Here is a 27,521-nt window from a genome sequence, read left to right as displayed (position 1 = left end):
TCCACCGATCCAGAAGTGTAGATTCACCCGTGAAATCAGTGACCATCATTTTTTTAACACCCTGTACATACACTCATACGCAGTCGAAATGATTTAACGAATCAGCATGAAAGTAAAGTAAAAGCAAAAGATTGTACTATTTTTGCATGCAAAAGGAAGGAGAAGCATTAATATCGAATGATCAAACAAGTGATCTTGATGTAGAAAAGATGCACGAATATAAGGGCGTTTAAGGCAGAAAGGAGTAAGTATCCCAGTATTAAGTCACACAAACTGACGGACTCTACCTTCCCGATCCTGAAGCTGTCTCGCATGGAATCACCGGAGGAAGATAATGACCAGAGCAGCAAGAATAATATGTTAATTATGGCAAATCTCATGGTTTGAAACACGTGAAAGATATTTGTGATATTTGCGTGTACTGCGAATACACCTAAGCCTAGAATTTCTCATATATTTAGCTATAAAATTTCTCAAAGGATTGCGATGACCACTATTATAAATTCCATAATTGCGTGTTACAGAAATCGTGCTACGTAAACTTATAATTTGTATTACCTATTGAAAACTCTTTTTAGCTAAAATGAATTGCATGAATATTTATAGTAATTAGCACACATGATCTTATACACCTCATATCTTTGCATTTTTACATCGTTATTAATGTGTTCTGATTAATTTGCATGTATTTAGTATTTGAAAATCACAACTGCTAGTAATCGTGAAACATTTAATTCTTTGTAATACTGCAAGCTTTGGTATAAATATTTGAATGTAAATTATGAATAGCTTTGTATGCCGTTTTATGTAGATTTATTAAAAGTGAAGCTATCGTTCTAATCTTATAGTCCGTGTTAACATTATCCGAGCTAAATATTATAAACAGTTGAATAAAGAGACTCTTTAGAGAAAAATCTTAGGAACCTAAATTATAACACTGAATTATTTTTTATCGCTGTAGTGCTACTAGTAGTAAAATGTTTCCTTCTATTTTAAGTTGAAGATACAAGCTTAGTTCGTACAAATTATTCTAAAAGCATCTCCTAAGACCTTTCTGAAAATTACTTCCCTTGCTTTCGTATACTGATAAAGACATAAGTACGTTCCAATTGAATTTACAAGCATGATCAAGAAAAAAAATCTCACCTAACTAGAGGCCCCATAACACCATCCTGTGGGAGTGTTTGCAGGAGTGAAGGTCCTGCCGACACTGGGCGTGTCTGTACCCATAATTAAACACATAATAAATAAACAACACAAGAATAAATAATACAACAAATAGTACGTTAACAGCAACATTAGAAAAATTAATATCCATAGAATAAGAATTATAACAGTTGTGAGAATTACAGTAATACAGAAATTGTTATGTTTAGGGGTGGGCTCGAACGTGATTTTTTACATTCGCGAATCCGAAACTTAAGGCTTCGAAACTCTCGAAAATTGAAGTGCTGATTTTGTTTTGTAAGTGAACTATCTTGTTTTAAGAACTGAAGTCGACAAAATTTTTGCATAAATCTCTATTAACCATAGTTAAACAAAATACAAACGCTGGCAGGAGGCACGCTGCGAACGATTCTTTATTCATTGATTTTCTCCTTTTTTTATCTAGGTTTCGAGAGTTTTGAATCACGAGAAAAGTGCAATGTTATTGAAACTCTACATTTTCTTAGGCTTCCAGGTTTCGACGTTTCGAGAAACTCATCCCTAGTTATGTTAATGGTACTTTTAACAAAACCAACGTAAAATATTGGAATAATAATAAACGTGTAATATAAAAGAACAAGTGCACGTGTGACCAAATATGTTTGAATATACCCAATTCTTCGTTTCATAAGGATTAAATGAAATATACAGTGTATTCATAGGTACAGTTTTGTCTTGAGAAGAACCCGCACCTCGGGACCGACTGGTCGCGAGCTCTTTTCAAGACGTGTTATGTATTAGGCTTGCCTTTGCTCTCTGCCGTGGCGAGTGAGAGGGACTGAGAACGAGCGAGAGGGCACGCGACAGTGAGGGCAAGCCACAAATTGCGGAAAAGACGGAATAGGTCTCTCTGGCACCTCGCACTCGCCGCGGCGACTACAAAAGAAGTAGCGAGGGTAGCGACGGCTCCTTTTCAAGATAGAAGACGCGGATTCTTTTCGAGACAGCACTGTACATACATGAACATGGTATCTACACGTACAGCAGGCCTGCCCCGTAAGGAGCTGGGACCCGGGTAACAACCGAGTGCTGAACTGTTACCTTGCTAACAGTTGCGCGGGTTTTGGGAGAATTGCAAGAGTGTGTGTGTGTGTCCATACGCGTGAGGTCCAGTCTTGCAGTTCTCCCAAAACCTGTGCTGTGTTAGCAACGTAACAGTTCAACGCTCTTCGGAGGTCTTTTGCTCCTTACCGAGCAGGCCTGATGTACAGGGTTATCCACTTAGATCACAACGCGCGCGCGAAAACAGATGCGTTGCATGGCCTTTTTCAGAGAATCGTCCCGACATTTGCGGTCAGGATCGAGGGAAACGACGCCAAAACCCTGAGCAAGGCGTTGGTACGTCCAAAATCCTATTTCTTATTTAGGAGAGCGAGTGATTTGGTCAATTTATCTATTCTCGCGCGTGCGTTCTAACTTAAGTGGATAACCCCCTATGTATGCATAAATGTAATGATTAAATTGAATTAGGTGATTGGTACCATCAGACTATAAGGTTGAAAGAACAGTGCAGATGAATATCCCAGATCGGTTTAGAGAAAATAGCTTGTAATACTTTATCACATATTATTATGTACACTGTGAATGGTAATTGGAAATCTTAAGGATAGCAAAATACTACACAACACCTATGCAAAATGGTACACTGTATTTAATGTGTGCTTAATCAATCTAATCGTGATAAAATAAATTGTACCGCTGCCTACGACGTTGAACTTTGGACAGTAAATAGTATGATTTATAATGAGATCGGGAACTATTTTCAGTCATGATCTATGAGATGTATGCAACTGAAGAATAAATATGTTGGATTCCTATTAGAACTAGAACATGTAACTATGTGTGCCCTACAAATGAAATTGTGGGGATCGGTAACGCTATAAAATATTGAGCTAAAGCAGATGGTAATTAATTTCAAGAACTCAGCCACTTGTGCAGTGGTTAATCATTACATATTAAGTCCCTGTAACGTTGCTATGTGTATTGTTTGGGACGAAGCGAAAACTAGTAATCATTTTGTGATCTCAAACATTTCTAGAACAAAAGTAAATACCAGTGAGATGCAGATAAATAGACTATAAGTTGTCGCTAAATTTTATGTGGAGCTGCGAACGGCAGTTATATTCAACTCGTACCTTCTCTGTCTGTGTAGCAGCGTTGCACGTATTTGTGGATGGAATATTATTGTGATTATTGCCTAAAGCACAAGTTTGGCCGTCACCGCCATTAGGTCCTTGAAGCTTGGATATTTGGAACTGTAAATAGAAAATTGTTCGGAGATTATCTATCTGTTATCGGCTAAGATCAATTATCAGTGAAATTTCGACTGTTTGTTTTTCTACGCGGATGCGTTAAAGCCGTCGTGTATTTTGGCGAATCGGAGAAATTAATAATAATTAACTGATTGACGCTGCGCTTCAGTCATCTACTGTTTATAAACTTTTCTCTTCGCCGCGCTTCGACAAAATGCGCGACGGTCTTTACACGTTCAATTCTTCTGACTCTTTACCTGTAATACTTGTATAGTCCGATCTCTATCCTCCACTTGGCCTTGAAGAAAGACTACCTGCCTACGTAGATCAGCCAATTCGTCCGCGATACTACTACCTCCGCTTCCAGGAGAGGTACTAACATCCGCGGTGCCTCCTTCGTTCAAGTTGTAGAAGAGACCATTCTAAAATTTGTACAACTTGTATAGATCGTGACATTTCATTGCATCGATATTATAACGTTTCTAACATTCGCGCGACACGATGACGTGGAATGTTGGTAGATTGAATTCGAGCGTCTTCAAATAAAAAACAAATCACTACGAGCATCTTGTGTAACTGATCAGAAAAACTATTTCTTATAAGACATTTTCCAGTATTTTCCCAGTTCGTTAAAAAGAATTGGAATAAAAAATAATCTAGAATAACTCGATTAAATTGTGTTAAAGTTACTTTAGAGCAATAGAAGAAAATTAAAGATTAGGAATAAAATAAAATACTGACCTTCATTGAATTGTCGAATGGGTTGAGAGTTTCTGCCTGCAGACATATTTGAACGAATTATACGATGATAAACTGGTATTTAAGAATATCAATTGTATCAACGATCAACTAAATAGTAATAATAATAAATGAATAGAATACAGAAAGACGATAACGTGAAAAGAATCTGTGCAATAAAAGAACATAAATAGAACGTACCCTCGTTAAACCGTTCTCTTCTGACTTGAAGGGAAAATCGTGGTTGATGATAATAATGGAAAAAATAAAAGAATGCGTGTTAATAGAGAAGCACACCAATACATGTATGATATAAACGAAATGGATGCATTAGACAAACTGAAGAGTATTCCATTATAAACAGTGTGTCTTCGTTTCACATAGGTATGATACACGCAACGTACCTCCTGAAGCACTCGTTTCAATTTCAGGAGCATCGTTTTTATGGAAACAATGTCCTGAAACATGTGTTGATACGTGTCGCGATCGACTCGAAGACTCCCTTCATCTCCAGAGTCGAGACTTGGTGATTGTACCTGAAATAAAATGCCATAAGAATTACATAAAGGGGCACCAATAGGGTGCCTGAATTCTTTCATTCTTTTCCTAGAAGAAGTTACAAGAATTAAGGTTGCTCAGTTGGGGGGTTACCGTGTAGTCCTCTGATTGCAAAAAAGAACAATTTCTTAAAGATACTAGGGCGGAGTGTAAAATTTAAATTCGAATTTTCAGTTGGCCTAGGTGCAGGATAGTTGCCTTTTGATTAACCAAACACAACTGTAAAAAAAAAATTTGGAAAAATATTCATGTCAGCAGGTTCCTTTTTCTTCTAAAAATGACTATATGATTAGCTCTATAGTATTGCTCCGCTCTAAATAAGATACTTTACGCTGGGATTGAACCTAATTTAAAGAGAAAAAATGAAAATTTGAAAAATTTAGAGCGTTTGAAAGAAAAAGTAACTTCGTCCCTCAGATAAGTTTATGTATATCGATGAAAAATGTATTATAAATAAAAACTAAAATTAAAATTTTAGGTTCAGTCCCAGCGTAAACTATCTAACTTTACGAAATTTTTCTTCTTTTTGCAATCAGATGACTGTGACACGTGCTACACGTCACGCGAACCAGTTACATCGTCGCCGAGGTTAATGAGATTCCACAATAATTAATAAATAATAAGAATAGTCGAAATTACAAAAAAAATCTGCAAGTTTAAAGTTACCTCCTTATATTCCCAAAGACTTTAATACAATATTAACAATAGTTTTTAAAACAAAAAATCGTAAACATCAGTTTCTTTTGGGCCTGTTACCAGGGTTGCCACCTCTCCGGTTTTCGCCCGGAGATTTCGGGTTTTGAAGCAAATCTCCGGGCTCCGGTTTTACAGGGAAAATCTCCGGGTTGTAGAAAGAAATGAGATAATAAAAAATTGTGATATTATACAATGGTATCAATTATATATACAATAAAAGTTATTAATTAAAAAAACAGACACTTTTAAATCCTGAATTGTTTGAGCTTAAAAGAATTGCACATTTGTTTTCCGGATATTCGAGAACAAGACTTTTTTGGTTTTTTCCATCTCCGGGTTTATATTCGAATTTCCGGGTGTGTAGCACTCCAGGATTTATATGGCGATAAGGTGGCAAGCCTGGCTGTTACACGAGAATCCTCCCTTCAGGGAAAATATTATTAGTGGAAACATCACTTATCTGAATTTACAAGGCCATAAGCCTTATTCTTTTCTATTTACACGAGTGTTAATGCTTAAATCTGAGAGAAATTAAAAACAAATTTAATAATACACTATACAAATTCAGATTGTGCTATCAGTTAAGCCTACGTACACTCCCCGAATTTCCTCCAAAACGAGATTATGCTGGAAAAAGAACTATTCACAAGAAATAGGAAGTCACTTACATTTCTCGATATTCTTAATGGGCTGGAAAATTGGCGATTACGTGGACTGTCTATGGAACGTGGAGAATCAGTCACTGATCTACTTCGCCATACCTTTGTCGTTTTGTCACACTCATTTCTGCAACAGGGGAGCGGAACGAATGCATTAGGACTTTTCGCGTGCACTATAGAGTACAGTTTAATTCTCCATTTACCCACTAGAGCGCTGGATTAGCCCCAAAAGCTGTGTCTGAACCTTTCTCAGTACAACAAGCAGTTAACTTCACAGAAATGTCACAATATCATTTTAGTATTACCACTCACATTATACGATACTCAAACTACTCTTAATTAATCCAGAAAACAATTATTAATTACACAATATTACGCTTGCAAATCAGAAGCAATATAAGACTGTAATAATTTCCTTCCTCCTGAACCTTACACCATATCACCCACTGCTTGCAACCACAGTTCCTTTGCACGTTCCCTAGACTATTTTGGAAGCTGCAAACATTTCTAAATGTGCTCTTCTCCGCCCCTCTCCTCATTCCCGTTGCGCGGTCATTAGCTCCTTTTTAAGACACCAAATCCTTCGTCACACTTCTTCGCTTTTATCATCGATAAAACAGAATGTTCCGTGGACGTGGTTATTTAAGGTTCCAAGGTAGGTAGTACCTTCCAGTGTAGGTGATGGAGCGTGGTATCGAAGTGGGGTTGGCGATATTAATCGGGTTGCTGATGGGTTTCCGTTGCCTCGGTATCGGCGATCCAGTCGTCGGCGTTGAACACTCCGACGACAATCCAGAATCGCGAGCCTCCTCGCCGTTCCAGGTTGCAGCCGTCGCCGGCTCGTTATCGCTCTCAACGTTCGTTATTCCACTCGCGACGCGGTACCTTCCGGATAAAACAGTTCGCCTCTTCGCGCCCCTTGACGCCTCGGACGTCGCCATCGGACTCGATTAACCGCATCAGATAATATCAAGCCGCCGCTCCTCCATCGACTTTACCCCGACTTCGAATAGACTCGGCAAATTCGTGCGCAACTTTTGAGACACTATATTTATGAAAAAAAAATGAAACTCCGTTGGAGGGGGCGAAGTGTAAAAAGATAAAGCTGCGGTACCAAAAAGTTGGACACGTAAAAACGGCAAGGTATTATTCCGTCGCATTTCTGTCTACGCCGTTTTATTTAAAACCTGTGCTTTTGTGGGACAGTTCGTGCTGTAATGTTTAAGTATTAAAAATTTTCTAACAAGCGAGATATCCGAGAGTCACGTGGAGACATCTGTTTCCTTTGAAACACGCGCTCAGTTAACCTATATAGAGGTCAATGATTTTCAAAGAGTTTCATATCGGCGTGTTACAAAGCAGTAATCTATAAAATGATACCGTAGTACAGGGTGATAAAAAGAAGTATGCGAGATTTTTTAGAAGGACGATTCTTCGCGTCGAAATAATGAGTATAATTAGTATGTTAATATGATAGAGCAGAGTGTAACTAATAAATTAAACGGTACTGTATATACTTTTTTTTTAAATATACTGCTTTCTTTTTTTTACATTCTGTATAATCGTTGCAGAAGAAAATGTGTTATCTACTCTGCGTGTGCGCTTTGCATAAAGCAGAATTTAATATTTGCAAAGTAATTGCAGGGAAGGTTTCATTAAAAATATTGTTCTTCGGATACTTGGAATTAACGTGAACGAATATAGGAATGCCAATAAATTAAACGAACTTTGTTAATTAAGAATAGTTAGCTATTCATTCGCACTCAGACTGCTCGAGTGGTCTGCACCTGCACAGAGATCGCTGAATGGGAAAAAGAAGTGTCTTTCAAATGAAATCTACACGCGTGGTACATTCGCAACGTTAGAATGAATTTCTGTACTCCTTAATTAAAACGCCACTGTATGGTACCGTCTGGTTCGCGCGATGAAGATCCTCTCAGACGAACTTGTTGAAGAAAAGGTATAAGTTCGTCGTATGTCGAAGAAGGATTTTAAAAAATTCTTAGCAGAACTGTAATCTATATACGATAGTGTAAATTTAGGGATTTATAATATTCAGAATTATTTAAATTGCAAATCTAGTTAAAAAGTAATAGAAACTTAATTTACTTAAAGTTACACGAAGAAAATTTATTTAACCAAACAATCATAATTTAGCAGATATGCCTATTTAAACATTTGCACTAAATTATTTTCCGTTGCATGTGTAAGTCAAAGAACTTTGTTATGCTGCTTTAACTGTGACCTTTGCAGCAGCAAATGCCATTACAAGGGCAATTCCATAGGTATACGTTCATGATCTTCCTGCCGCTCACTCGAGATTAGGATATATACTGTATAGGTCATTCCTACACGAAACATTTCACCGATCAAGTTAATACCTGACTTGCCAACATAACCAATGCGAATTTTACAATCAATCTCCTCGCACAATTACCCAAAAACTAAATCATCTACAACCAGCCTGCAATGCCTAAACTAACGAGGCACGTTACAGAACTCGAACGTCAAAAACATCGACCACACTCTGCTCACACGATCATTCCGCACGCGTATCGCGTTGCTCTTTCTCTACGCGTCCTCCCATAAAGCCCCCGGCAAATAAACATCGCGCATGCACTCGCAAACTCGCGATAAACATACTCTAAATCTTCCCAACAACAGTTACCGTCCGAGCTTCAATTCCCTTTGGCCACAGAAATCAAATAAATCCCCCAAGCATCCTCTCAGCGCTGCCAACAATCAACAGTTAAAATCTCCCACAGAAAAGAACCTATATACCATAACCCTCCCGCTTCATTCTGCCCGGCAGCGCAATCAACGGCGTCCTACATCCTCCCAGCGAAACCGGATCGAAGCGAAGGGTGTTTCGGGGCCTAGCGGGAGAAATGGGGTAAGCAAATCCGCGGAAGGATATCGGTGTCACGGAGGAGTAGCTGTCAACCGAGCGCGAAACGAATTGACTCGCGGCACGAACATACCGTCCCGTCGCCGATCTCAATAATTCATTCGGTCCCCGTTGTCGTTTGCGCAATGCGGCGTTCCCGGCGTGCGATTTCGGTGCACCGGCCGCGGAAACGTGGCGGCCTCCATTGGCGGGAAATCGGTAGGGGGGGGGGGGGAGGGGGGGACCGGTTCGGTGGGCGAACACGTGACAGCGCGAAGAGATCCGATCGGGGGCCAGCCGGTTTCGCACTCGCCACTGACAAAACCGCCACGCGCAACCGTCGCGGTCACCGCGCGATCTCTGGAATGATCTGCTCAGCTGCCGCGGCCGGCGGCAACATCGCGGCCCGACTCCGACATCACCGCTCGCGCATGCGCGTGACGGGCCACGCCGTTTCGTTCGATATCGCCCCGGCGAATTGCGCCACTAAGAACCGTAGAACATGCGACTCGGGGTTTGGGGTGCCGGCGCGGGCAAACGAAACGAATGAAAATCCCTCGAGTGCCACGGAAATTAACTCTTATTATCTATTAACCCGTTGGTAATCCAACTACGCCACTCAGGGTCGGGATGCGGAGACACCGATTTCACGTTGGTCACGAGACACGTGAACGTGTTTGGTGGACTAGGGGGGGGGGATAGTTTAGGTTTTTAAAGCGTTGAGTGGTGGGGGGTGGATACGATGAACTGTGTTTTTCTCTTGGAATCTCATTCTTTTAGGTAAGGGCGTCCATGGAACTACGTTATTTTATCTGTTGAGGATTATAGTTGCTGTGACGGAGGATTGAGCTACGTAGCATGATGTAGCCTTGGAATGACCTTCAATTCGAAGACTTGGAATTGAACGGTGAATATTTTATACGAACGCGAATAGGTGTAAGGCACTCTATAGATGTATTCGTGTGACTTTGCTCTTTGTCATTTTCTTTAGATAGGCGAGGTATTGTTGAAGTGGATCGTATTTAGTAGGACGCACCCTGTGTACTTATGTATGTAAATGTCATTGTTGCTTTAAGCTTTCGTTTAGAATTACAGCTACATCTGTTACCTTTAGTCAGTAATGTACACTGCGTAAAACAAATAGGATAAAGGTATCAGTAGTTGAGAACTTTTCAGAAAAACGTGAAAAATAAATTATTTAATTTTAACCTCTGCCACTAATTAGAGTACATTTTATATTGTATTAAACACCCAGAAAAATTATATATTTGTATACTATCTATTTAATATTCTTTTTTAGTTATATTAGAAGGGTTTTCTTATTGCAATAATAAATAGAGTTATGTAATTAATATAAATCAATTTTATATTAAATAATTTATATTAATGAAATTATATATAGTATACAATATATGTATAATTTATATACATATAAATAAAAAATTATTGCACTTCTAAAAACCTTATTTTTCACGTTTTTCTGAAAAGTTGTCAATTACTGATACATGGTCAACTACTGGTACCTTTACCCTATGTATTTATGAAGTGCCACTGTTAGTTTCCTCTATGGTGATATGCCACAAAAAAAATGCAAAATGCGGTGCGTTAATGGCATTGGGGATTCATGTCTATCCCCATCAGGGGAAATGGTTAATTTTCTATGCAAGATATCAAATTTCAGAGATGATACGCCATTGGAAGAGCGCGCCAGTTAATACGTCTGCAGAAGAGTTTTAAATCAATGTTAGCTTTTCCTCTGTCTACGGATTGTGGATTTCACATGGTAGATAAAGGCTGATACGATCCCGTTATCGCACTAAGCCAGATAAAGCTACAATGTTAAAACAAATATATATAAATAAACCGAAGAAAATGTTATGAGTGTAATATGACATAGTGGATTCGAAAGTCTTTGTACTTTATAGCAAATATTTTTTTATTTTGACGCAATACTTGGTATACGTAGTCTAATATACTGATGTCTGCGAAGAACAAATCTACAGGGTGTCCCAGTATCGATGGCACAACCGAGGAAGTGGTGATTTTAAATGAAAAAATAAGTCGAAAATATAGAATAATAATTTCTTTCATTTGAGTCTTTATGTCTTATTTTCGGTCATAAACCCACTCCAAGCAGGCAGAGTCAACATTACGTTGATATTCATTCTATCTGAAGGGTAAGGGGGAAAACAGGGAATCTCACAAAACAGTTTTATCGAGTAAATTAAGTTTTAATACTTTAGTCCACCAGTAAAGAAGCAAAGTTCAATGAATTTAGTTTTCTTATGCAATTTTCTTCTTAAATAATTTCTTGTTTTAAGAGTTAACATTTTCTGTTTTTAACCAACACCTATACCAAATCTTTAACGTTATCTTACGGGTGTATTTGGACATCATAACCCTTTGTGATTCGACAGTTCTGTAGTCCCGGTTACCATCAACAAAATGTGCCATAAATCGCAAAATCACGAAAAATGGACATTCCTCGTTTTCCCCTTACCCTTCATTTCTAAACGACATGTTAAGTATTCAAAGTCCATATTTCTTGAAAACTCTCTCTTAAAAACGAAGCCTCGAACGAAAGAAATATATTCTATATTTTTTACTTAGTTTGCACGTGGAATCACCCCCTCCTCGGTTGTACCATAAATACTGGGCCTAATATAAATGCTTATCCTCATTAAAAATGCCGTAGCCTGACATAAGTAATGATTAAATAAAAAAAAAGTAAAAATGAAGTGGTCATAAAATGGTTAAATAGCGATTATTTTCCGCTGAGTAGGCTCGAGTGTACTAAGTACCTACCCCTTACAACGCCCTCGGTAAGTCTCGAATGACTTCCGCCGCGACGGCCCGACAAGACGCAAAGTATTTGCAAGAACAGACAGAGATTTTTTCGTTTCGTTAAGAAACTGCTTGCCAATGGAGCAGACGATCAATACTTTAACTCTTCCGCTCTTTCGAGCCCCCAGCACATTCACCACGTCGCGTTCGGCGTCTAGCTCTAGCAATTCTCTTTTCGAGGCCAGACCGTGGTAGACGTTTCGCTCCCTCGGCCGCCACTTTACCGCCAACTTCGTGAATTTATGTCGTCTCGATTTTCGCTTCCTGCCGGGGCTGGATACCCTCCCCGCGTTAGACGCTTCGTAAGTCAGTAACCCCTAATTTGCATGAAATCGATTCGGAAGAATTCGGCGGTTAGCGATCCCGACCGTCCGCGAATTTCGTGTTTCACGTTGTCAGACATTCGTTCATTAAACTACGATTAATTACCACTTTACAGACCCCTTAAACTATATATACTTAAATAAAACAGAAAGGAAGCAATTAATACGGATTTAACCCTTAACTGGTATACTGTTTTTGGCAAACGTGGCTGGTATACTGGGGTCGTGGCAGACCCCAAATAAAAAAGGACACAGAAATTTGTAAAGTCGACACTAGAGCAACCACTATGAATATTTTCTTCTTAGGTAATGTAGAAAATAATAGAAGCGTAGAAAGTTAAACTATTATTCTAAAATTAATTAGAAATTCAGTTTACCAACTTAGACAACCGAAAATTGTTCATCGAACTTTGGGTGCTTGGGGTTACGAGTGACCCCAGGATACCAGTTAAGGGTTAAATAATTTATTATTCAAGTATATAATGGGTCGCCTCAACGACTCAAGGCGCAGGTTATTTCTGAGCTAGAGCGTAGAATACCATAGTGTTATTGTTATCTTTACCTCTGCGATTACAATTATTTTTCCTTTCTCTTTTTCTGAATCTGTGTATATATGTTTTTTGCCCGGTATACAGGCTAACTATAGCTGACTGTCTCTTAGTTATATGCTTCTTTGTATCTAAAGGGTACGTCCCGTTAAATTAATAAACAAATAAATAAATGAATATATTGTGGATTTATTTTTATTAAGTTAATTTTAAGTCGCTATGTCAATCATGTCACCGGTACAATTATATTCCCTCCGCGTCAATTATGATCCCGACACGGCGACGAGAACCATCCCACCGAAAGAGCACAGGCTGAGCGATGGGATAACGAATAATTAGCAATTAATGCCTGCGACGTGCTCGATCGATTTGCCGAGAATGCGGGCTCACAAGTCATTCCCTCCCCTATCTCCCGACTTCCTCCCTGCCAATGCCCTTTCCGGTGGCGCAGACTGCTGGAACCGCCGCCGCTGCCAGAAACTTTCGACTGCGAAGGATACGCTAGGAGCAACAAAAGCGGCCGGCATTTCCCTCCGCGGCTCGCATCAGTATGTTCGCGCGTTTCTGTTCCGCTAGCGACCGCTAATGCAAATTGAAAAAGGAGAGAAAAAATAGAGAACCACGCGCTTTCCAAAGTAACCTCCGTTCAACCATCCGCGGGGATGATTTCCCGCCGCTGAATGCACAGACGGAATAAAGGCTTTCCAATGCCCACAGAATTTCAGGGGTTTCAAACATCGCTTCGATCGTACTCCGGGTAATTTTGCAGTACCTATGCGTGGGTGTACGGAGTCTTCTCTATGATAATTCTGTGAAATGCTGCTGGTTTATTCTTGCGTCAAAATTGACTTTGGATTGCTAGGTATATGTGTAATAAAAACAGGGCTTGAGTAGGTTTCGAAAATAACTGTTTCAAACTGTTATATAAAGGTTCTGACTGAAAGAATTATGAAGAACCTTTATGTGGAATAACTGTTATAAAGAACCTAAATATCAGAGTATATAAGTATAAGTTACGATTTCTATATAGGTCTATAACTTTTATTTTTTAGGTTCTATAACTTTTATTTCTTAGGTTCTATAACTTTTATTTCTTAGGTTCTATAACTTTTATTTTTTAGGTTCTATATAAGTTACAAAGCGGTTATAGAACCGATTCTTGTAACAGTTGTACAGAATTTTACAGTAAATGAAATCACAACATATTACAATTATAGATTACTGTGTGTAACCAAATTGTTTAAAAATTATTATAAATAAGTAAGCAAATATATATTATGTACACATTTTCCATATGTATATGTATACACTCGGCGATATGCAAGGATCACTTGTATACATATGTACAAATATGTACATAATATATATTTGCTTACTTATTTATAATAATTTTTAAACAAGTTGGTTACACAGAGTAATCTGTAGGTAGTTGTATTATGTTGTGATTTCATTTACTGTAAAATTCTGTACAATCGTTACACGAATCGGTTCTATAACCGCTTTGTAACTTATATAGAACCGAAAAAATAAAAGTTATAGAACCTAAAAAATAAAAGTTATAGAGCTATATAGGAACCGTAACTTCAGAATAAAGGTTCTTCATAACTCTTTCAAGAACCGAAATCTTTATAATAACAGTTTCAAGCCCTGAATAAAAATAGCAACAAGGAAAATAAATACAGACAAGTGAAGTGCATTTTTCATTTCAAATCTCGATTAAAAGTTTGACCCTTCGTGGTCACACGGGGTTGTATCGCAACCTAGGATATGTATTTGCCAATACTGCTGTAAATTTTTAGACCTTAATAATGAACTCTAAAAATTTGGTGAATTTTAATAAAAAAAAATCGCTTTTATCTACAATTATTATTTCAAATACACATTTCAACGTATTAAAATTTACATTTCTAGAAAAGGATTATTAGAGCATGATTGTATAAGTATCACGAATGTACAATTATCACTGAAAAGTTAAGGGGTTCAAAATTACGAAAATGGTAACTCGAAAATGACCGATTTGTGATTGCAAGGCGTGACCACGGAGGGTTAATAACAAAATTCTTTTTCCTCGGAGAGAAGTAGTATAAGCGTGGCTTAATATTTTCTGTTGCAAGCATTAGACCGTCGCGAAGAACTCAAATTTGACCGCAACTGAAGAAAGCAAAGTGAAAGAGTCGTTTAAAAAGAAAAAGAGCACGGTAAAGACTGAATACAAGGAAAGAACTCGGTTAACTAGCAACGCTCTGATTAACGCCGGGACTGCACTGTTTAGCATAAATCGTCAGCGCCAGGATTACTCATAGTGCTTTCGGTATTTCGATTTCGCTCCGATCGATTCAGCAGTCCAGGGGAATCACATTCTCTCGTTAAAAAGCCTGGCGTTGTAAAACTCGCCAATAAGTTACACGGTTACGTGTTCGCGTCGAGCGTGGAAAAGTTAATCATAAACAAAAGAAACTGTAGAACACTGGTAAGCACATAGGGTGTTAAAAATTATTCCCCGTTACATACGAAAAAGGACCTAGATTAAGAAACTTTACACAAATTTCTGCAAAACGAAACACTGCAGGAAACGAATTACGAGGGCCTGATAATTACTTAAATATTTAATTAAATACCAAAATATAAACAGCCTGTTTGTGTTCTGTTTTTCATAACTTACACCGAACTCTGAAAGTTTGTACGAAAGGAAAAAAAATAACACAAATGCAAAGGCACGAACGGAAAAGCTCATCAACCCTGTACAAAATAAACTATCAGAATTCACGAAACATTCATAAATTCCATCCAAGTGGAGTTTCCAGTTCTAGCACCATTCTCAACGGGATACGCTACTTCATCCGCGATATAAAATCTGTCCGAGCACATTTATAGCATCCGAGGAACCGTTTCATTTTTAATTGGGCCGACGCTTTACAACTCCATGTAACTCTAAATAAATGCCCATTTTCCGGCGGCAGCCGACATAATTGTATGGAATGCTCGGCATCGAAACGTCCTGGAAATCTTTTACAGAGCCTTCAGCTCTTATTGTTAATAAAGCACGCGCCCGAGATCCGCGGGTGAGATAGTTCAGCACTGTTTACATTAACACAGCCGCGGGGATTTACGCGTTGCACCCGCGCACGCATCGTAATGGATCTTTCTCGCCGCGATTACGAGATACTGCCAGCTTTTTATCACTCGACCGGCGAACACCTCGTCGAGGCGGTGTGTCTTCGGTGCACGTATTAATCGAATACTCGGTTACCTTCATGCCGTTTCAGCGCTGCGCACGGTTATTTTCACCAGGGCCAGGTTATTTACCCGGGATATTTCAATGCGGAGCGCAACGGGGAACCGAAGGCAGCAGACACTTTGTGCACGTGAAACGCAGAAAGTGCACGCTGTCGTGCGCAATTAAAGAGCTTATCCCCGGAACGTTTTAAATTCACCCCTTTTTCCGCGCGGCTGCCGCGGAATTTTCTGTTAAGCCAGGCCAACTGCGGGCGTTTTTTAACGCTCGAAAATTTAAATGCTCGTATTATGGAGTCTCGTGGAAATTATGGTTTTACTCAGTTTCTCGATTGTTGGCCACGAGATAAGCTTGAATCGAGTAAGAGGGGCGCAGCTCCATTTTTTACAGTTTTTTTTTTGAGTTACAACCCTAGTAGCACAAAATATTGGTTAGATATATTTTTCAAATATTATACAAATATTTTTTTTGCCACACTTTTTAATATGACAAAAATGTTGATTACAAATATTATATACGCATACTGAAAATGTAAAATAAATGTTTTGGAAATATGAACTAAATATTCGTGGACTGTAAAAGAAATATTCAGAAAGTATAAAGCAAATATTCAGAAGATGTGAAATAAATATTCATGAAATAATAAATTAATATTTAAAAAATAAAAAGTAAATATTCAGAAAATGTGAAATAAATGTTTACTTTATATTTGAAAAAATATATTTTGTTCATAATATAAAATGAATATTTCCGGAATATTCGGGAAAAAATATTTTGTTTCTAATATTAAATAAATATTTTATTTATATTTTGACAAAAATATTGTTTTCTAATATAAAATGAATATTTCCAGTATATTTGGGGAAAAAAATATTTGCTTCTTAATCTAGAATAAATATTCTATGTATATTTAAATATTAGAAAGCTATTGAACCTCTTTTTAATATTGGATGTATGTGTATTCAATATTTTGCGCTACTAGGGAACTATCAATATTAATATTTTTGTTATAGAATATTTTTCACCAAGAATAGAAATGAAAACTTATCAACTCCATGATTACTACTTATTGCGTGAAAATATGTACTTTGCAATTAGCGTTATCTTTCTAATGTTAAGGGGACATTCTACTCTCTCGGCCGAGAAATCGGCCACTTTTCGGCGATGGTTTTTACAATGAAATAAACACTTAAATTTTTGGGAGTTTATTCTACCACTCTTGAAATACAAGAAATAATCTTTGTTGTTAGTTTATTTAATTTATTTACGTAAATATTTCGCAGTGAAGTTGGCGGCTCCAGAATTGCTGGCGGTTGAAATTTCGGACGACTGGATCATCGGAAATAAAAGAACCAAACATATTTCTAAATCACGGGAGTATGGTTATCTCGCTTTCCACGAAATTAGAATTTTGAACCAAAATTATTAAAACGGGAGTCGATCAAAGTTGAAAGCACCGAAAACAGCATTTCTTTTCTGTTTAATAGATATAAAATGTGGGAAGATATTAAAACATCTTAAGATATTTTTGGTTAGCGAGATAGCGGTACTCCTGCAAATTGAAAATATGTTTGGTTTTTTTGTTTCCGATGTTCCAGTCGTCCGGAATTTCAACCGCCAGCAATTCTGAAAGCGCCAACTTCACTGCGAAATATTTAAGTAAACAAGTAAAATAAACAAACACCAAAGATTTGTTCTCGTATTTCAAGGGTGGTAGAATATAACCCCAGAAATTCGTAAACGTTAAGTGTGTATTTCATTATAAAAACCATCACCGAAAAGTGGCGGATTTTTCTACCGAGAGAGTAGAATGTCTCCTTAAGTCCAAGCAATAATTTTCTAAATAATTTTTTCTAATTTACTCGAAGTTGGTAAAGATGGAGCTGCACCCCTCTTGCTAAAATATCTTCAATTATATTATTATAAACATCCAAGCACGGTGTGTTGAGCATTTGTCTTTTTAACAGCGCGTATACCACGTTTGTTATTTGTTGGGACACCGTTGACCAGTCAATTAGACCATGTCGAGTTACTTATCTCACGCGGAGGACTTTCTTTCGCTACTTTTAGCTTCCCGATGCACTGGTTTCAGTGAAATCATGAAAGATAATTTTCGTTCCTGCGTGTAGGTAAAATTCATGGCTGGAATAATTTAGTAATTAAAATAGCGCGATGTATAAAGGAAATGTGGCTTACGAAGTTCTCTGGGTGTATGAATAAATGTTTGAGAAGTTACGATAAAATAGAATTAATTAGGTGTTGGTGCTGATTATTATGTTCCAGTTTTCACATTTTTTATACGACTTTTGATTGCGCTTGTACAGTTGGTTTAGGGCTTGGAATTGTATAATTAGAAGCATAACTATCGGTAGGTATATGGAGGAAAAAGTAGAAATTCTTTTTATATCATTCTTCGATAAAAATTCGCCTACTTGCCGATGAAAGGAGAAGGTTTTAATACTTGTAAAGGAAGTGCAGTATATTTGAAATACCAGTTTGTTTAAGACGAATAAAAAATCACGGAAGCGGCTGGGAACAAACAAAACTGCATAATATCACAGGGAAACTAATAAACTTTAATATTTCAAACTCTCAGTAATAATAAAAAAGAGAAAGTAACTGAAACTTTGGCCTAAATGAAAAATGACAGTAGCTATCGATTTCGTTAAGGCGCAGGTAATTTGGAATACCGGTACTACAATTTACCTTCACTTTGTAAACTGAAAAAACCATGTAGATAATAAAATTATTCGCTTTTATGATTTAATCATGCTCAAAAATCACAGTACAGGAGCAATCTTAGGTAAATACCTATAAATGGACAGCGCTGGCCGAAACCGACGCGGTGGTAGCTGTTGCGCGTGAAACAAAAGCATCGCCAAGCTTTGGACTACTCCAAATTACCTTCACCTTCGGTATTCCGAATTAGCAACATGCCATTGAAACCTAAAATTTCATGTCGCGCTTTGTATTCTCGAAATTATCGCAAAACTGACACGGAACCATAGGAGGAACATGCAAATGAGTAGATTAAGCGCTTAACTCTAAAGTTTTGACATTTTTTAATCATGATTGGAACGATTGAATGCTTGCTGAAAAAGTTTTGCAGACTTTTACGGTTTTTTATTCTGCAGATTAAGTCGAAAATGTCAAAAAGGCGGTTCATCCACAAATGTCATTAGTTAACAGGTCATTAGCCCCTATTATCTACGGTGTTACAAATTAGATAGTGTTAGTAGTTTATTAGATACTTTGGTATTCTGAATTAACAACAGTATTCCAAATATGCTGCAATTTCCTCTCGCATTGCAACAGTTTTTCATCATTTTTCGGCGAGTCTCCACTGATTGTAACGCGAATAGAATTTTTACGTCGAAAGTCGTATCGATTTTAACAAACCTTAATGTGCGCTGATGCATATCACGGAACTATCTGACTCATGGCTGTTGCGATAAGTGATTCAAAGGTGGGCGCGAAAGAAATAACAATACAAGCAACTGCAATCAAGCTTCCCCGGGCGAAAAAGAATAATTTGTACATTGCTACGTCAAAGAAAATGCATTAAATTTAATTTATTAATGTTTTCGTTCCCAAAAATAGGATTTTGTTAATCTCATTCTCCGACTTAAACGTTCCTTTTGATCATTATTGAGTCAGGCTCGATAATACCACTTTCTTTCAATGGGACAATGTAATTTACTTTCTGCAACGTTAAAGGGAATTTCAAAGTATGTACATTTAATAACTGCCTGAATCTCCATTTCCATTTCTCTCTAGATAAAAAGGGGTACCCCCCTAGTAGCAGAAAATATTGAATACACATACATCCAATATTAAAACGAGGTTCAATCTCTTTTTAATATTTAAATATACATAGAATATTTATTCTAGATTAAGAAGCAAATATTTTTTTTCACAAATATACTGGAAATATTCATTTTATATTAGAAAAAAATATTTTTGTCTAAATTTAAATAAAATATTTATTTAATATTAGAAACAAATTTTTGCTCCCGAATGTTCGAGAAATATTCATTTTATATTGTGAAATTTTTTTTCAAATATAAAGTAAACATTTATTTCACATTTTCTGAATATTTATTTTACATTTCCTAAATATTTAGTTCATATTCCCTGAATATTTATTTCACATTTTCTGAATATTTACTTTACATTTCTTAAATATATATTTTACATTTCCTGAATATTTATTTTGGAATTCTGTATATTATTTTCACATTTCCAGAATATTTGCTTTATATTTTCCGAATATTTATTTCACATTTTCAGTATGTGTATATAATATTTGGAATCAACATTTTTTTCATATTAAAAAGTGTGGCTAAAAAAATATTTTTTAATATTAAAAAGTGTGGCTAAAAAAATATTTTTTTAATATTAAAAAGTGTGGCTAAAAAAATATTTTTTTAATATTAAAAAGTGTGGCTAAAAAAATATTTTTTTAATATTTGGAAAAAATATTTTTTAATATTTGGAAAAAATATTTAACCAATATTTGGTGCTACTAGGGCCGTTACTGAAACCGGAGGTGCTCCATTAATCGAATAGAATTTTATGCCGAATAAATATTTATCCGTCATTCTCGAATAACTTCACTCCATTCGAAATTTTTAGTTGAAGATTACTCGCGTCCCCGTTTGCGCGTGTTCGAGAAGAATAAAAATCGACGGCGCTAATTCAAGCAGCTTGAAGCATCAAATACACTATCTCATGAAATATTAAATTCTGCAGACCGAATTCACCGTCGGAAATGAAACAAGCAGCGCATACCATAGGATTGTTATTTAATTTGTGGTTCGCATAATACAGCCAGCTTTCGAGCCACTGGTTACCTCACACGTGCGGGTGATCCTCTAATTATTTTAAGCAGCGCGATTTCCTTGTGCAGCGAGAAAGCGCCGTTTGAACACGGTGACGTTCACACTTTCGCCCTCCGCAAACGCAGTCGAATTATTCGCAAAAAGCTTTCAGTAATTTAGAAAGAAAATGCTTATCGTCGCGTGGAGGTACGGCGAGTGATAATATTTTAGCATACAGTTGCTACGCGGAAGCTATAGTTGCCCTTCTGCCTCAAGATAATATCACTGTAACCTTGTCGGGTCACAAAATTGCGGACTACTTTGCGAGGACAGGAACAAGTAGAACTGGTCCCGCGGTTAAATGAAACTAATACGCGGTAACGCGATGGAACACGTGGAATCGTGCATTAAAGGTTCCAACGTCATTGCATTGCCTTTGAAAGCCATCGGTTTCCACTTGAAATTCGATAGCTAGAAACTCATGGAAAATTTACAGGAATAATGTATTTAAATCTTCGAGTATCGTCGCATTTGAATGCAATTCTGAGAAATGACGGAACCGATATCACCTGTATGCGAGACTAACGCTGCTTGGTATCGCGTGCAGGTATCAGGATACACTTGCAACGGTGCAGCACCCCTATTTATAATAAACGTCGTTTCACAGCCGCGATACGCATTACGCGAGCAATAAAAGTAATGCCATTTATGAAGCGAGCAGCGTACAATAGATAATTTCTACACGCTTGCATAATCGACTGCCGTAGAAACCCATTCGGGAACGCAACGCCAGGTGAACTTCCATAGAGGTGCTTCAAACCAGGTCTTAATCGGAATTATGAGATAAAATGTGGGACTTTAATTAAACCCAAAATTGAATATAAACTGTGAGAATAATACGCGCGTAAAATGGAATTTTAACGTAGAAATTAATGAGTCGTCCTATTAGTTCCCAGTAAGTAACATTCCCACGGAAATGGGAATATTTATTCGCGTATTTTATATATTTTGCGAGTAACATTTGTTATGTGAAAAAATAGGAAGCAAATATTTTGCGTTGCGAGTGTGAATTTTTTAATAAGCACGCAGTGTGTACGGTTCTAATTTCAAAATATATCCGAGTTTCATTAGATACGAATCGCAGACATTTCCTATCGCGATTACTGCTGCGAAATTGAGAAGAAATGGTGAAGTGCTGCTACAGTAAAATATTGGACGTTGCATCATATAACGGACGCACAGTCAGCTGCTGACTTCTGAATCATGCTGGTTGGTTTCCCTTATTATACGATGCAATCGCGAATTCATGATGGTCGATAACGAAATGATTTCTTGATGAAGTGTACCGTGTCGTTGCGTATAAAATGTGTGGTCGTAGCTTTCTAACTTACGTAGAGATTCCAGGAACGTCCAGTTTGAAAATTGCGGACAAGGAAGAGTGGAAGAAACGTGACGTTACGTCTACTTACCAAGTGTAAGCACCAAAATGTGAAAATATTTATGAGAGGAAGTGTAAAAAAGTAAATTTGTCGTACACTTGGAATTGTACGATGTAAATGTTATGTAACTTATTATGTGGAGAACTTGTCTACCGCAAATAATTTCTTGCTACACTGAAATGCGTCGTGCAAACTTTCTAAGCACATTCAATGCCTTGGATTTGTTTTAAAGAACCATACTCAAAGAAACTCGGTAAGAAACAGATACAGTAAAATATATTTAAAAAAGATGTCGACAATCGTTAATTTAGAAAAAGACTGTCAACAATCAGAAAAATTACAGACAGCTCTTAAGAAGCCTGCACTCGTTAGTAACATAGCTTTCCATTGTGATAAAACCCGACCACATGCAGTAATGGTGACTCAAAAAAGGATCACACGATTCGAATTGGAAAAAGTAACTAACAAGGGAAAGTTAGGCAACCCGAGAATTCAGAAAATTATGCAACTTTGTGTGCAAGTAGAATACTTGATCCGTAACACAAGCCTATTTTTTGTTGGTGTCATAGTGTGGTTTTAGGGGGTGAAATCACCCCTTGACAAAAATAAAGAATTTTCTTTTTTCGTGGAATATCTCGAGAAGGGTAAGAGATATCGAAAAGAAGTATCAACAAACGTTGCATCTCTTTTTCTGAATCTACAAAAGCGCGTAGAAATAATTTTCGAAAAGTCCATACTTTTCAAGTTACCATCACCACCAATCCTTAACTCAATAATTATTTCTACGCAGTGTTGTAGATGTAAAAGAACGACGCAACTGTTGTTAATACTTCTTTTCGACATCTCTCACCATTCTCGAGATAGGGTGGATGTACCAGTAAATGAACAGGTACCAGTGAATGGACATTCTAAATTAAAATGAGCAAAGTAAGTTATTAAAACAAGCAACTAATTAATTAGAGACTTCTATTAACTTCTTGCTTCATACCGAAACAATTTTTGCAGTACGTGGAATCAATCGCGCTGCAAACATTATTTTATAAAAGTGTTCATTCATTAGCCTTAAGTGTTCATTTATTGGTGCGTTTACCCTATCCCACGAGAAAGAAAATTCTGCATCTCCCTCAAGGCGTGATATCACCCTCTAAAATGGCACCAACAAAAAACAGCTCCGTGTTACGGTTGAACCACTCCACTTGCACATAAAGTTGCATAACTTTCTGAACCTCCAGGTTGCCTAACTTCCCTCGTAACTATCCACCCACCATATCCCTCTGTCTCAACACCATCAGATTACCACCGGTTTCACCCATCGCGAAATCCCTGAAATCTTACAAAACTGAATAGCCACCGTCAGCTGGCAGATACGATCTCCGAACACCACCGCCTAAAAATCTTCTACGCAACCAGCTGTATTAACCCTTAACTGGTATCTTGGGGTCGCTCGTGACCCCAGGCACGCAAAGTTCGCTGCAAAATTTTTGGTTGCCTAAGCTTGTAAACTGTTTTTCTAATTAATTTTATAATAATAGCTTAACTTTCTAGGTTTCTATTATTCTACACATTACCTAAGAACAAAATATTCATAGAGGTTGATTCAGGGTGGACTTTACAAATTTCTGTGTCCTTTTTTATTTGGGGTCTGCCACGACCCCAGTGTACCAGCCACGTTTCCCAAAAACAGTATACCAGTTAAGGGTTAACCGCCTAAAAAGTAGCAAACAACCCGCGCCAAGAATGCCCATTCCACAACACACCCCCCTGATTTATTCGCGTTGCGATGCCACAGGAGCTAAACTGGAAACACACGAGACCAACTATATCCTCTATTAATTTCAGATCACCACCACCATCATCAGGTGTTCCGCGCAAAGCGTGGCTAATACAAACACAATGCTCCGCGGTATGCCGCGATACAGTGATACACAGATATTTACGTAAACCGAGAAATGTAGATACTGTGACTATTTACCCATTCGTGGTGGAAAGATTCGGTCGTAGTGCGGCGTTGTTCTTCGTCACGGACGGCTCCTTCATAGCTCCCTCGGGTCCCTGGGAATTATTCTTTCCCTACGTACTACCAATCCCCGCCGGAGCGTCCCCCTTGTTTCCCAATCGTTGTCGCGCGCACACCAACGAGGGCCGCCGTAAACCGTTTTCCCTTCTTTTTCGCCCAGCCTGCCGTTTCGTCTTCGGGGCTATTATCTCCTCGCAGGAAGCCACTGACACTTTCTACAGTTTCTACCGACCGGCGTGTCCTTCCCGCGGCGGGCACCAAGCGTGTCCCTGGCTAATTCACGGATCTTGCCGAGCGAAGCATCGCGACGAATTACGGACGGCAACGTCACGAACGGTACCTCGCCTCGTCGTTCCTCCCTCGAGGCAGCCAGGTATAATTGTTCGTCCGTTGGCACTTTGAACCAGTGGCGGTAATTCCTGAGATGGTCTGCTTCGCCTCGCTTTCCTCTCGCTTTCTCACCGTTAGTGCCGCCTATTTACGATGCTCCCTTCCGTTCTGGCGATTTCCTCTTCCTCTTCGCCTCCGCGCCGCCTTTTCCTCCTTTTCCCCTGGCTTCTGCCTAGCCGTGGAACCCGAGCAGTGAACGCGGGCACCTTTTTTGCGCGACCAAGTCTAGGCTACGCGGAGCTGCTGTTTCGAACGGCTGTTGCGGATGTTTACCGCGTTGGGATATTGCACTTTACTTCGTAGCCGGGCGAAGTGTATCAGTCAGCCGTGAACAGTTTTCGAGGTGGCTGGTTTTAGTTTGCCCATCGTGCGTTGGACGAGTCGGTGCTTAGTTAGTGTGATTAAGGCTGTGAAAGTGATCGGTGCGATGTCAGTGGGGGATGTATTGTGTTGAGATTGGAAGACTGCTTTGGGGGGTACAGCGGAGACTCGATGATCCGAGTTCCTGATCATTCGAGCTGGCTTTTCGGGGTTGCTTAACTGAGGAGCTTGCGGCAAGAGGGGTGCAGCTCCGTGTTTACCAACTTCGAGGAAATTAGAAAAATGTGTTTATAAAATTATTGCTTTGAATTAACGTTGAAAAGAAGACGCTAATTGAGAGTATGTATTTTTTTTACAAAATAAGTAGTAGTTAGTGAGTTGATAAGTTTTTATTTCTATAATTCAAATATTAATATTTTAATAATAAAAAGTATTCTATAATTTAAATATTTGATAAAAATATTCTATAATTCAAATATTTGATAAAACTATTCTATAATTCAAATATTTGATAAAAATATTCTATAATTCAAATATTTGATAAAAATATTCTACAATTCAAATATTAATATTATTATTATATTAATATTATTATTAAAATATTAATATTTGTATTATAGAATATTTTTATCAATATATTATTATTAAAATATTAATATTTGAATTATAGAATATTTTTATCAATATATTATTATTAAAAATTAATATTTGAATTATAGAATATTTTTTCGCCAAAAATAGTAATAAAAACTCATCTACTCAGAATTATTCCTTATTTTCTGAGAATATATATTTTTCAATTAGTGTTATCTATTTAAAATCAAGTCAAAGCAATAATTTTATAAAGATTTTATTTGTAATTTACTCGATAATATTAATCATATTAAAATTAATATTTCTATTTTTATTCATGTGCAATAAATCACTCATTTGTTATCGGATTTGCATCAAACGTGCACCAAACGATGTAGATTTTTTTCTACGGATATTATACCTACGTTATAACTCAAAATGTCCAAAATAGAGCTGCACCCCTCTTGCTGCAACGTCCTCAATTGTTGGGATTATGGAGACTGCAATGTAAGAGCAACTGTTACTGTTGATTTTACTGTAAGATGAAGGTGTTATATGTATGATTTTCAAGGAAACATAGTTGTTGCGTTCGATTTTATAGTAGAATGCTGGAGTTATGGTTATGACAGTGAATGATTTATCGAATTATTGATCCACAGTGACGAGTGATAAATAATAATTGAAAGTCATGCCTGCTGAACATTACTACAGCTTGTCCTTGATAATTGTTCATTTTTGTACATATTACATACAGTATTATTAGAATCTTTTTAAAATGATAACATATCAGCGTTAATGCTCTCTATGATAATTTTTATATAAAATTTGTCGTATCTACATTACGCGTATCGTTCGTAAAGCATAATTCTCGCAATAAATAATCAAATACCGTTTTTCACCAAAGACAGCGCAGGCTACGTAATTTTACGCAATTACGACTGAAATGGAAAAACTAGAACATAACATACTGTTCAACCGAAAATAAATACCTTATCAGTATTGTAACAATTAATTTAAATTTCTCCCTACCGTGTTCTGTATTAAAAGACGAGAAATGGAGTGGTTTTGAAATATTGTAAAATAATTACATTATATTATTTACTCTCCAACGTAATACACACTAGATATTTAAAAAAAAAACCTACTATAAAAAGTGCTCTTTCCAGCACATACTAATGATTTTGATACCTCATTTATGTATCCTATATGTATATTAACGTTAAATTATAAATTTGATTAAGTTGCTTTACTCAAAACGGAGATCGCACAAGTGTCTCATTAAATCTGTCTTTTAACAGCGAAGTTCCACAAAAAATATTCAACCAGTGTTTCCAAACCTTTTTTGAGTCGCGATCAGTGCCGTTATTTTCTTAAAAAATGTCATTTTTGCATTTTTTTCTGGTTTCCCCCCCCTAGCTAGAAGTATATTCTGCAAAATAAAAAAAGTTTCAGTCGAATCGGATAAAAACTTTTGGGGATACAGGTCCCACCGATTTGGATGAATTTTTTGACGCCTTGACTTTAACGACTCTCCAGTGCCGTCTGTAATGATTAATTATAAAACAAAAAATATATTTCTATAATTTAAGACATCCTTAATGCAATGCAACAAGTCCAATTAAATTATATATAGTAGTTTTCCTTTAATTAATTCCTAAAGATCACCTATTTTGGGGGCTCTAGACCGGAATCACCCCTTAACGTACTCTGGTCATCCGGCCGAAAAAATGAGCAATCTTTATGAATTTGTTACTCAATGAATAACAAATATAATCGTGCAAAACTTTTTACATAATATTCATCTACTCGTGCCCTTCTCAATTTATCGGCCAGATGATCAGAGTACCCCCTTAAGTGGCTATCTATACTAGACTGTCTTATGTTACTAGTAACCGGCTCCGAGCGGGTTACAATCCCTGCTACCAGCACTTGGTTGAAGTTTTAAAAAATTCATTAAACAGGTGAATTAAGAAGCGTTCAATTTTTATGCGTGGGTAGTAAGTAAGTCTTCTGAT

General features: G+C 37.4%; 1 protein-coding gene across 10 annotated transcripts in view; it reads right to left on the bottom strand.

Moving 5' to 3' along the window:
- LOC143366500 (uncharacterized) overlaps positions 1-27,521 on the bottom strand; it is an 81,152-nt gene that overhangs the window by 6,796 nt on the left and 46,835 nt on the right. For 6 of the 10 annotated variants that reach the window (XR_013084747.1, XM_076807614.1, XM_076807615.1 and 3 more), the window contains 7 exons: positions 6,119-6,236; positions 4,601-4,732; positions 4,398-4,421; positions 4,200-4,235; positions 3,716-3,880; positions 3,342-3,461; positions 1,147-1,220 (listed from right to left, as the gene is read on the bottom strand). Coding sequence is in view for 9 of the 10 variants with exons in the window: in XM_076807614.1 (XP_076663729.1) it covers positions 1,147-1,220; positions 3,342-3,461; positions 3,716-3,880; positions 4,200-4,235; positions 4,398-4,421; positions 4,601-4,732; positions 6,119-6,236 (669 nt within the window). In the remaining variant the exon portion in view is untranslated. Of the gene's footprint in view, positions 1-278; positions 304-1,146; positions 1,221-2,904; positions 3,241-3,341; positions 3,462-3,715; positions 3,881-4,199; positions 4,236-4,397; positions 4,422-4,600; positions 4,733-6,118; positions 6,237-27,521 lie in introns of those variants that run through there. The other 4 variants (XM_076807621.1, XM_076807622.1, XM_076807618.1 and 1 more) reach the window with 4 other exon arrangements.

The sequence above is a fragment of the Andrena cerasifolii genome, chromosome 2, assembly GCF_050908995.1.
Source record: "Andrena cerasifolii isolate SP2316 chromosome 2, iyAndCera1_principal, whole genome shotgun sequence".
NCBI classification, from domain to species: domain Eukaryota; kingdom Metazoa; phylum Arthropoda; class Insecta; order Hymenoptera; family Andrenidae; genus Andrena; species Andrena cerasifolii.
This window is presented reverse-complemented; position numbering and strand designations above follow the sequence as displayed.